The 12,424-nt window shown below is 30.7% G+C and overlaps 2 protein-coding genes across 2 annotated transcripts; one reads left to right on the top strand and one right to left on the bottom strand.

Moving 5' to 3' along the window:
- Nucleotides 1-335: 335 nt before the first annotated feature.
- LOC119672862 (F-box/WD repeat-containing protein 4) lies at nt 336-2,234 on the top strand. Its single transcript, XM_038084013.1, has 3 exons — nt 336-647; nt 699-1,268; nt 1,334-2,234. The coding sequence occupies exons 1-3, from the start codon at nt 451-453 to the stop codon at nt 1,791-1,793; spliced, it is 1,227 nt and encodes a 408-aa protein (XP_037939941.1). The 5' UTR covers nt 336-450; the 3' UTR covers nt 1,794-2,234.
- A 5,751-nt stretch (nt 2,235-7,985) lies between these two features.
- On the bottom strand, nt 7,986-12,089 carry LOC119688388 (uncharacterized protein K02A2.6-like). The gene has a single exon (XM_038103070.1). It carries the CDS (start codon nt 12,087-12,089, stop codon nt 7,986-7,988), a length of 4,104 nt encoding a protein of 1,367 aa, XP_037958998.1.
- Between the last annotated feature and the right edge of the window lie 335 nt (nt 12,090-12,424).

Below are 12,424 nucleotides of genomic sequence, written 5' to 3'. Positions count from 1 at the left end.
TTTATGAACTTTGTTTGACATATATGACGTAAAAATATCACGCAAGACAAAAACAAAAATCCTTGTGCTACGCAATAATTTTCTCCACCTGGTTTTGCTATTTTGTGAACCGCATCATCACAATGTTTGCTAAAATGAAAGCACTAATTTCGTTTTTGTTTTGGTTTTTTGAAATTATGAGAATTTTGTGGTAGTAAACTTTTTGGTTGTAAACGGAGGCAGAATTATTCAAAATTTCTTATCAGTTTCGCTTATGCATATTATATGGAAAACCATCATACTAAATCAGCAACCAAGTATGATGTGTAATATTCACACTACTACAGCCATATTTCTCTGTGTGTGGCTGGGTTTAATGTTGATTTGACAACCTGCTGATATATCCTTTAAAATTGCATTAAATATTTAGATTTAGTTATTAATGCAATTTATGGACGAAAATGATTGATTATGTTTGTTAAAAGGCTTACTGATTTAAATGTGGATTGTCTCCTCAATATATTTCGCTATTGTAGTGAGACGGATCTGATAAATTTGTGTAAAGTTTCAAACGTTTTGCTTCAAATAATAGAGGAAAATGTATTTTATGTGCAATCACTTGATTTATTAATGTGTGGACATCGCAATCAACCAAATATACAACAAAGGTACTTTAGTAATAATTTTAGATTTGAATTTACATTGATTTTGTATTTTAGAACGGAGCTGCCATTGTCTTATTTTGGACGTATAACCATTTCTAAGAACTGGGTTGAGGGCCGATACAGGGAACGGGAATATTTTCATCATTCGCGAATGTTTGCTAAAAAACTTCATTTAGAACGTAATTGGCTTTACATATCACATTCTTCTATGATACGAAAACATCGGCGGAAACCTTTAGAAAAGCGATACCATCAAGAAATCGGTTCAAATGCAAAGTCCGATATTGCAGACTTTGTGAAAAAGCAAGATACTATATTTGCCGGTCGTATCTGTGGAAGTTGTTTTATTTGTGAAAATGATTCTGTAACTGAACAACGTATGCATACATCATGTGAATATTTGTACAGTGTGGATTTTGTAAATGACTTGTATGTAACAAGCACAGATCAATTTGGAAAATTATGGAGGAAGAATAACGAATTTAGCTTAATACATTTTGACTTGTTGCATATAATAAATAATTCCTATAAAGTTATTAAATTGAGCCACGATGGTTCCGCCCTTTTTGGAGGTTTATATACTGACATTAATCGGAAAGCGTTAAGAGAAATTGACGTAGAAACGTATGTTGACTTTTCATATATATACTTTTTATTTATAAACTAAAATTAATTTTTCTTTCAACTAGCGGGAAACAAACTACTCTTAATTCCAATACAATATCTATATATGATCTCAAATTGAAGGATGACAATATTTTATTTACTGCTAATTTTGACACAACATTTCGTATGTTTGATCGCCGCACGAACCGTGATGAAGCAATTTGGGAAGATCCATTTGACTCTTCATTTTATTGTCTAGAGTATGATGGCTTATATTCAGTACTTTGTGGTGCAAAATATCATAGTCGGGTTAATCTTTATGATATACGTGTACCTGGGAAGTATATTCAATTGTATTTTCCTCAGCGGTATTCTCGCCAACGTGCCTGCAGCTCTCCAGTATATAGTATTGCATGTGATAGTCGTTATTTGTTTATTGCAACCGATCATAGCTTACGAGTGTTTGATTTCAAAACGGAAGGCATAGGTAATACGGCCCAAGATTATCGTAATATTTTTAGTGAAATTCAAAGATGTAATTAATTTGTAGTTGCACTGATGCAAATAATACATCTATGGCCTGTAACTATCAAGTTAAATGCCTTCTTTTAGATTTTATTTCATTGTTATTGGATTTAAATTAAATTTGAACTAAATTTTGTTGCGTTTTAGCAAGATGTTTTTGAAGAAAATACATATAAAACAAAGTATTCGTGTAAAAAGTAATGTAGTCATTTTTTAACAATATTAAAAATTAAACTGAATACCAATGTAGCCTGTTAAAATGATTTATGGACATTTTATATATGCATTGGTGCAAAAAATAGCATGTATAAAAAAACTAAACAAAACAAAACTGTATGGAAAACTCTTTCCAGATAAGATCTTCACTGCTTTTTTTGTATGCTAAGTGTATGGCTGTTTCGGTTTGCTTGGCATTTTTTGCATAATAATTTCTAGTACATAATTCTTAATATATTTAGTTTATTTTACTGCTTCATATTACATATTACATGAAGCAACTCTGATTTATAAATATTTTGAATACAATATTTAATAAATGAAATTCATTAATTAGTATTTGTAAGTTGTGATTAATCTTTATATGTATTAAATATCTTAGCAATAAGAAATATAAATTTTAACGAAACTAATATCTTAGTATACAAAATTATTTTTATATGCTGTGAAATATTGAGTACAATAATTTATTAGAATTGTTTAATTTAAACCATAAAAAATTTTGCGAAAAGCGAGCAACTCTTATGTGTATACGTCGAAGCAAAAAAACTTTACAGACAATAAATTCGTTAAAAATATGTTGTGAAATTTTTTAAATTACATTTATATATTTATATGGAATTGCGTTAAAAATATTGATTAAATTAAACCTTTAGAAAATGGAATTTAGACCAATTTTAGATCCATATATGACAATATGCTATATATTGTTGTTGTTGTGACCTGCTGGTACCTGTAAGCAGATTACATGAAAGGATATACAAGACGATTGCATAGGTGGAATGAAAAAAAGGGGTGGATGCAAATTGAATATTAACCCATATTCAGACGGAGAAACCTCACTACTTCAATGAGGAGGGTCCAATGATCAGTTGGACGGAGGTTTGTGTGCGTTGTGGGACAGGAAAACAGATGGGCAACGTCATTGGGAGTAGAATGCAATTTTGTACACACTAGAAGTAGTCGTGTTTATGCCTGACAAGTAACTGTTTAATACTTGGCTATATCCTAATCTAAATTGAGCTAGAACAGTTTTTTCTGCACGGAGGAGACGACGTTTTTTCTTTTTTTTTTGTTGTGTGTCAACCTAGGTCCTGAAGAGGATATTGCATCTGTGTGAGGTGCTATGTTGGCTGTATTTCAAAAGGTGTTGACATATGTGTGGTAAGAAGAAAAGGATCGACGAATGCATCTAGTAGAGAAGACTCTACTAGCCATGGCGCTAGGTTTGGTGGTGGTGGGCATTCTGAACTCCCAGATATTTATGGTAGAGGTCGAGGATTTATTTGGAGATAGGTGAAGATTTCTATCATCTAAAAACGATGTATAGTGAACGTATGTATTCAGTTTATTCCACAATAGAGAGGGGTTCTAGTCCGTCGTTAGAATTGTGCAGTCATCTGCATACGTCAGACTCTTCCTCAGTGGGGGTTTGGGAGTTTAGAAATGTATAAATTGAATAGGATCGCTGAAAGAACGCTGTCCTTGGAACACTGCTTCAACTTCCTGGCTTTTAAAATTTTATCTCTAAAGTTAACAAAGGATGATCTGCCTATGAGTTAGTGACTGAGCCATCCTTTTGTTGAGACAGGGATTGATGTTTCATTAACAAGGTCATTTAACGAAGTGCTGTAGGAGACTGCGTCAAATGCCTTTACGAGGTCAAAGCCTATTAGCACCGTGCGCTCGCACGGTCTACTTTGACAAGAACGAAAGATTAAAATTTTTGCTTGTATTCAAAGCACGTCATATTTTATCTTAACGCTTCTGCACTTGCTGTGGTATGAGAAAGAATGGCACCGAAGTATAGCAAAATAAAATTTTATATGCATGCTACAGGTATTACTCGCGCATCTGCTACTATTGCTCCTAAACTGGTGCTGGAAGGATTTGCTACTATTTGAAACTAAAGTGTTTATATCTTTCTAAAAAGTTTTAAAACTGCGACAGAAATTTACCCTTATTTGCTCAGTTGTTTCTTTTCAAATTTTTTGACTATTACAATATATTTTATGTTCTTTACGTACAAGCATGCAGTATTGATTTGCTATTATTCTTTTTCATAACCACGGGAGCAAAAAAATTGTTAAAAAACTTATGCCAACTCACAGTCGTCTATACTCCTCTCTTTTTTTTTAACATAACTAGAAGTTCTGGCTCATGCAAGTTTCGCTCGCCAACCTACATGATATTCATATGTTTTGTCTTACTTTGTATAAAGACAAAGCGCAATATCACAGTTTTGTTTAGGAATTTATCCTACACACAAAGTAACGCTTCCTGCAGGCCGATTCCACTAATCGCTATCGCTAAAATTCCAATCTCTTCGCTAAAATTCTTAAATACACAGAAGCTACACGGAAGCGTTTTATTTGAAATATTTCGTCTTTCGAAATATTAATGTAAACTTATTATGGCGCAGAAAACACGGACGATGAAATAAATGAGATAATGACTTTGAAGCACAAGAACCCGTCACTTAAGCGTTTATAGCAAGAGACGAAATAATCAATAATTATTTTCAATATTAATTGAATTTTATTTAAATAAGTTTTATTATTATTAAAATATGTATTTATTTATATTGTTATTATTTTAGTTTTATATTATTAATAATAAATTGTTATTATGTCCAATGTTGAACACTTGCACCGCTACTGCAATAATTCGTTCATCCAGATCGGTTAAATCCCATTTTATTTCCGATCAGCCCCATTGCATGTTTATACTCTTGGACTTTTCTCTTGCTCTTGGATCTAAAATTAAACAATGGAGTTTTTTTATTCACAGTTTTTCAATATAGTTTCTTCTTTCAAACATTGGCATCTTTAACTGCTCCACCAATGGCATTTAAAATAATAGCTAGAGAGCCCCACTGTTTGTGAAGACTTCGTGCACCATGATTCGACACAAATCTGTCATGAGCAAATCTATATGCTCCATATGCTGGACCAGCGCTTGTTTCTGCTCCTTGCTAATGCGTTTTGTCTTTAAATCTACGAATTCCATCATAAATATCTGAAAATTAAATAATAAATAAAATATATTAAATATTATATGTATAAATATGTATATAATTATTCATTTTGTTTACTGTTTCACTTGCAATTCATTTATTTTTGGTACAATTTCAAAAATGAAATATGAAAAATAAAATACATTTGTTTACATTTGCTGAACACCAAACGCACTCTTACTATAATACTGCCACAAAATTTTTGTTATATTAATTATTATTTTTTTTAATTTTAACTTTAAATGCAAGTTTATTTCTATTACAATAAGTTAATTAATAAATAAATATGAATATTATACAAAATACGTACAAAATAATTGCTCAATTTGTTTAAACAATAATATTTTCAGTTTTAGCGACAGTAAAAACCTAACCGCCAAAAACAATCAAATTAGGAGAAATTTTAGTCGTTTTTAACGAAATTTTTCGATTGCCAATTTAGCAGAATACGAAATTTGGCGATTTAGCGATTTATCCGAAAAAATCTACTATTTTTGAAAGTTGAGAAAATTAGCGAATAGAAATTAAGCGTAACGAGTTAGCAGAATCGCAAAAGTCGCTAAAATGCATTTAAAGAATTTTAGCGATAGCGATTAGTGGAATCGGCCTGCTGTTTACACTATTTCAAGTTCATTGAAGCTAACTTACTGTTTATGCTGATTCAGCTATGATCAAAGTTGTCAACCTGCACACAGTATTCTTTGTTTTCTTTATGAACAATGTTGCGCTTATGATTCCTCCTATAGGAATCAACTTACATACGACAAATACCACCACACTTATCTCAAGAATGCAAATCTCAGCATAATTGATTTGGTTTGGTTAGCTTTTGCTTGATTCTTTAAGTTCAGTTCGAGTCAAACCAATGAACACCGTGGTTTTAAGTTCAGCCAGCATAACAAGTGGCTCTCAGCTTATTTCATCCAACAATGTTTTAAATTTTTAAAACACTGTATCTTAAAAATGAATTAAGAACAATTAAGTTTTTAATGTAAGTGAGTGCATATTTTTTGGATAATGCAAAATAATTTTAATCAAAATTTTTAAGTAACTCTCAGTTTCTTTTCTTTTTCTTCTTTGGCGCATGCTATCTCAAAACATACACTGTCATCATTCAACATACGAAAGGGGGTATATTCCTCAACTGCGCAAACTGAAGTATACAAAACTATGAATTGTCAGTTTTTCTGTCAATAAGTATGCATTTTTTTCAAATTTTTTTCATCGTGAATTATGTTACAAGTTATTAAAACAAACAAGTAATGTAAGTTTTGTGCAAAATTAATTATTAATTTAAACTATTATATTTTTATATGTTTTAGAAATGGAAAAAGACAAAAAAGCAAGCATAGAGCAAAAGCTTTTACTTATGGACTTTATCGAGAGCAATATAGAATTTTGCAGCGATAGGTTATTATACAGATAACGTTGTATGAAGTATTCTTTCTTTTTTATTTTTTTCACTTATTTCTTTGAATTGTATTTTCATCTTAAATTCTAAATTATTCAAATCGAATAATAATGAAACTATTTTTTTAAATAATTAATTATCCATTAAGTTATTATTAAGTTAGGGAGCAATATACTTATCAACAGTAATCAATGTATTAATTATATAATTAATAACAGTTTTAACTGTCTGTAATTTAAATAAAAATCATTTATAATGTTTAAGTAATAAATTATGTATCAGTAATTCGTTGTACTTCTACCTTGTAACAGGTAAACATTATTTGCAAAACTAGTACTAAAAATCGTATGAGTATCGATATTCTTCTTTGCTATTTTGAATTCTATTTCGTCAGTAGAAGGCAATGACATTTTTTTACATTTCTTAAAATTTGTATTAGTCATCCTTCTTCTTTTCCTTATGTATATATTATTATATTATTAATATAATACAAACAGAATATAAATACGAATTTATTCACTGATAGCTGTCAAAAACACATTCAGCACGTCTTAATTTTACATTCAGCATGAAAACCTTACTAAAACTTGCGGAATAGCATTTTATACGGGATTCACAAGAATTTAAAATTTTTTGTAATACTCCATTCACATGAGAGTTTTGTTTGCAATTTTAGATGTTATGTTTTTAATTTTAGCTGTCAATTCTTGTTGCTTTTAATTCAAAATGAAAATTTTGACAGCTAAAATAACAAACAAGACTATCGTATGAATCCAGTATTACACGAAATTGTAAACTGTGGCAAGAAATAAATTTTTCGTTTTTACTTTTAATTAAAATAGTTATTATGTATCCGTATCCTTTATTTTAAATTAAATTAAGATTACTTACTGCGCATATATTTTAAATTTGTACTAAAAAGTACGTGTTTCACAATTAAAAAGGTAAGATTTATATACATATATTGCTCAAATGTCTAATTATTTTTTATTTTTTAATTTAATTAAAAATAATCATTTTTAATTAGTTAATTTAGAAAATTTATTGGTGTCATTGCGGAGACTAATTAGCATACCTTCAAATATACCTATATATTAAATATTTCTTATTGATATAAAATACATATTAAGATGAAATAATTTAATGATTATAATTGAGTGTATATTAATATAATGTTATTAATGTTTTAATTTACATTCTTATCTAGGTTTCTACATTTGGTAATAATAGACATTGTTCATTTCATGGTGAAAACACCGGTAAATTTTTTTTTTTTTTTTTTTGAAATCCATTTATTTTATTACAATCTGTCAGATATGAATGACAATAAGTAATATATATTGTTATATTACTCAATAATAGTTGTTATATTACTCAATAATAGTTGTTATATTACTCAAAAATAGTTGTGAATAGTTTATTGTTTTTAAAGTAAATTGTTACAATCGTTTGCTAAGTCTTACTTCCTCTATGTATATGCACGCTCGATCATCTCAGTTGTTGTGTTGCCAGATCGGCGTGTTGTTTATTTTTAGTGCTGCCATAACATCCCCTCTTTTTTATAACGTTAGTATGTTTCGTAGTCTTCTAAATGTTTTGGTTTTCTTGCTTGACGTCTTGGTCTATGTTGTTCATCTTGTTGACTTGGCCTCTGTTGTTCATCTTGCTTTCTATTTGATTGCTCTGATCTTGCATATTGTTTTTCTTTGTCTACAGGTTCCTCGATTCGTTCATATCTCATTAGTTCTTCATCTCGTTCTGGATCTGTTGCCGCAGTTATGTTGTGTTCTGTTGATTCGTTTCTTTTCATTACATGTAGACTGTTTCGTTTGTAATGTTTATCTTTACTGCTTACTATAAATGTTCTATTTGTATCTTTTTGCAGTAAGTTGCCTTGAATCCAGTTTTCATTTGGATTCACTTTTATATATACATTATCTCCTTCCTTTAGATTGTTTTCCCTTCTCGTGCCTTTATCATAATATTGCTTTGTATATCTTTTCTGCTGTTGTATACGTTTTGACACATCTCTTATCACTTCTTGTTCTGTATCGTTGTTTGGTATGTGACATCTCAGCCATCTGCAAAACATTTGTTTTGCTGAACTTGATCCAATCTTGTTAGACACGTTTCTCCATATTAATAGTGCTTTATAAAAATCAGTGTTCGATTCTATACCTTTTTTTATCAACTGTTTTGCTATTTTTACTACTGCTTCACTTTTACCATTTGCTTGTTGATGGTATGGGCTCGAAGTACGATGTTCAAATTCCCACTCTTCTGCGAATTTTTTGAATTCTGTATTAACAAAATTTGTACCATTGTCTGTTATAACTACTACTGGTATGCCGTATCTACTGAAGTTTTTTCTACATAGATATATTGTAGTTTTTGCTGATAAATCTTTCAATTCATCAATCTCGAAAAAATCCGAATAATGGTCTACAGTTATCAAAAAATATTTTCTCTGATTGTTAATGTTCATCTCGAATACATCCATCGATATTATTTCAAATGGTGATGTGGGAGTATCTGTTATTATCATTGGCTCTCGTTTTTGCATTTTGGCATTCTGTTTACAAACCTCACAATTTTGTATCATTTGTTTTATCTCGCTTGTTATACCTTTCCAAAAAACTGTTTCACGAGCTAATTTCAGTGTAGATTCTATTCCCAGATGTGGTAAATGTAATTTTTGCAAGATGTCACTTCTTATGTCTTTCGGTATACAGACTCGGTTTCCTTTGAATACTATTTCGTCATTGACTATTAATTCATCTCTAAAATCCCAGTATTGTTTGATTTCTTCCGGTACATAATGTTTTTGTTCTGGCCAACCTTTTTTGATTATGTTGATCAGACTTTTCATGACTCCGTCTTTAGCCGTTGTTTGTTTGATTTTCTGAAATGTCTTTGTGCTTATGCGTTTATTTTCTTTTTCATCCATTTCATCTAAGTATTTCATGTCTTTTTCGATGTTGTAGATTTCGATTTCTTTTTCCAGCTTTTTTGTTTTTGGTGCTCTTGATAGAGTGTCAGCTATATACATTTCAGTTCCTTTTTTGTATTTTATGTTGAAATTATACCGTTGTAATGTTAAAATCATTGCTTGTAAACGTTTTGGAGTTTTTATCAGCGGTTTCTTGAAAATATTAATTACAGGTAGATGGTCTGTCTCAATTGTTACATCTGATCTACCACAAATATATTGATCAAGCCTTTTGCATGCAAATAAAACTGCTAGCATTTCTTTTTCAATTTGTGCGTAATTCTTTTGTGTTTCTGTTAATGTCTTTGATGCATAAATAATTGGATGTTTTTCTTGTAATAATGCACAACCTATTGCATACAATGATGCATCTGTTTGTATTACAATTGGTTTGTTTATGTTGTAATACTGTAAAACTGGTGCTGTTGTTACTAATTGTTTTAAATTGTTAAAAGCTTTTCCCCACATAAATTTTTGTTTCATGTGTGTTATGTTACGTAGCGGTTCTGTTATTGTTGCTAGATTTGGTATAAATTTACTCACATATGTAACAAGACCCAAAAATCTCATAGTCTCAGCTTTATCTTCCGGTCTTGGTATGTTCAAAATTGCGCTCGTTTTATTAGGGTCTGGTTTTACACCCTCACTGGTTAGTATATGTCCATAAAATTTAATATCTTGTTGGCATACCTTAAGTTTGTCTTTGTTGATTTTTAAATTTTGTTGTTTTAAACGTTTTAAGAGTTCTTCTAAGTTTTTGTTGTGATCTTCAACTGCAACTTGTTGATTTTCTCCTTTGCCATAAACCAGAATATCATCAGCTATGCATACCACACCTTTCAAACCTGCTATAATTTGGTTTTGTTTCATTTGGAAAATTTCCATTGCTGGTTTTAACCCAAACGGCAAACGGTTAAATCTATATTTTCCGAATGGAGTCCAAAACGTTGTGAGTTTACTGCTATTTTTTTCTAATTCAAGTTGCCAAAATCCATGTTTCGCATCTAGTACTGTGAAGACTTTTGCATCTGCAAGTTCAGCTAAAACTTCTTCTATTGTTGGTAGTTGATATTTTACATCCTTTAATGCTTGATTTAGATGCTTTGGATCAATGCATATTCGCAGTTTGTTATTTTTCTTGACAATTACTAAATTGCTTGTCCAATCTGTATGTTCGTACTCTTTTACTATTATGTTTTGTTTTTCCATTTCGTCTAGTGTAACTTTTAGTTGTTCTCGTAACGATATCGGAATACGTCTTGGTGCTTCATTTCTCGGTGGCATATTGTTATCTATTTCGAGTAAAATTTTTCCTTCAATTTTACCTAGCCCTTCAAATACATCATTGTATTTGTTAATTATCATCTGTGCCTTTTCGTTTTCAACATTTACTTTTACACTTTTGTAAATTTTTATAAGCTCCATCTCTTGACATGTTTGAGCTGATAGTAATGGACAGTGTTCAGTTTCGACCACATAAAATATTAATTTGTGTTTTCTATTTCTGTTTTTTAGTGTTACTTGAACTGTGCCCGTTGGCATTATACGCGCTCCGTCAAGGGTTTTTAATGTTGTTTTAGTGCTTCTCATAACAGGGTCTGGAAATATTTCTAATAAATCTTTTTTCCCAATTATGTTGCACGTCGCACCAGTATCCAGTTGACATGTTATTTTGCAACTGTTGTTGTTGTTGTATATGATTAAATCTATAAAAATACCTGTTGATGAATCAGCTTCTACTGTATGCAGAACATACTCTTTAGATCGCTCATTACTCTGGCTTCTCTCATTTTTTGTTATCGTTGTTACTTCTTTAACATGTCTTGTTTTGCTTTGTGTCATTTTGTCGTCACTTTGGTTTTTGTTTTTAGACATACAGACTCTGGCATAATGTCCCTTTTTATTGCATTTCCTGCATACTTCCTTTCTTGCTTTGCATTGTTCGATTTTATCGTGATAATTGTATCCACAAAACTTACACAATCTCTTTTGGGTATTACTGTCGTGATGCTTCTTGCGTTTGTCAATTTTATTGACTTCGAATGGTAAAGATTCAATTCCGCGAAGTTGTTTTTCTGTTACTTCTTTTGATCTGCAGATATCGATAGCTTTATTTAGCGTTATGTTTTCGTCTAGCCACAGTCTTTCACGTAAATTTTGATCTTTTATTGAACATATGATTTTATCTAACATTAAATCATTCTCAAGCTGACCATATTGTGCATTTTTAATGAGACCGCGCAATTTGTTAAAGTATTCATCGTATGTTTCGTGTTGTTCTTGTTTTGCCATGTTAAACATCGCTCTGATGTAACGTTTGTTGACTGTTGGTGTTGAATTCCGTTCGATTGCATCCAATAATTCGTTTACTGTTGCTTTTTCTTTTTCTAATATTGGCATGTTGATGTAGCGTTGAAACACATCTTGTCCTACAGCTGTTAATAGAATAGCTTTTTTTGTTTCCTCATTTTGAGCATCAATTCCTGATGCTGTTAAGTAATTTTGCCATTGTTGCTTGAAATTCTTGCAATTCTCGCTTATATCGCCTGATTTTATGTTTAGTGGGCCTGGAAGCAGAATCTGCTGTAATATTTGTATTTGTGGAACGTGCTGTTGATTTTTACGCGTTAGTTCGTTTTTCAGCTGTCTTACTTGTTCTTGTAAGTCTGCAACCTCCGCCATTTTTGTTAAATTTCATTTTAAGCTATTACACCTGACACCATGTTATATTACTCAATAATAGTTGTTATATTACTCAATAATAGTTGTTATATTACTCAAAAATAGTTGTGAATAGTTTATTGTTTTTAAAGTAAATTGTTACAATCGTTTGCTAAGTCTTACTTCCTCTATGTATATGCACGCTCGATCATCTCAGTTGTTGTGTTGCCAGATCGGCGTGTTGTTTATTTTTAGTGCTGCCATAACATATATAATTATCAATCGTAATAATAATTATTACGATCTAAAAAAGAAAGACATATATGGACTATGCCCAGTGACATATCCATATATAT

This window comes from Teleopsis dalmanni, chromosome 1 (genome assembly GCF_002237135.1).
Source record: "Teleopsis dalmanni isolate 2A chromosome 1, ASM223713v2, whole genome shotgun sequence".
NCBI lineage: Eukaryota > Metazoa > Arthropoda > Insecta > Diptera > Diopsidae > Teleopsis > Teleopsis dalmanni.
The sequence above is the reverse complement of the archived record's forward strand: the minus strand, read 5'-3'. Positions and strand labels throughout refer to the sequence as shown.

Bases quoted from the DNA above. Each gene is read 5' to 3' on its own strand.
- LOC119672862 (XM_038084013.1), top strand. From the start codon at position 451: ATGTTTGTTAAAAGGCTTACTGATTTAAATGTGGATTGTCTCCTCAAT. The intron at 648-698 runs GTACTTTAGTAA...TTTGTATTTTAG, and splicing joins CAACCAAATATACAACAAAG to AACGGAGCTGCCATTGTCTT. The intron at 1,269-1,333 runs GTATGTTGACTT...TCTTTCAACTAG, and splicing joins AGAGAAATTGACGTAGAAAC to CGGGAAACAAACTACTCTTA.
- LOC119688388 (XM_038103070.1), bottom strand. From the start codon at position 12,089: ATGGCGGAGGTTGCAGACTTACAAGAACAAGTAAGACAGCTGAAAAAC.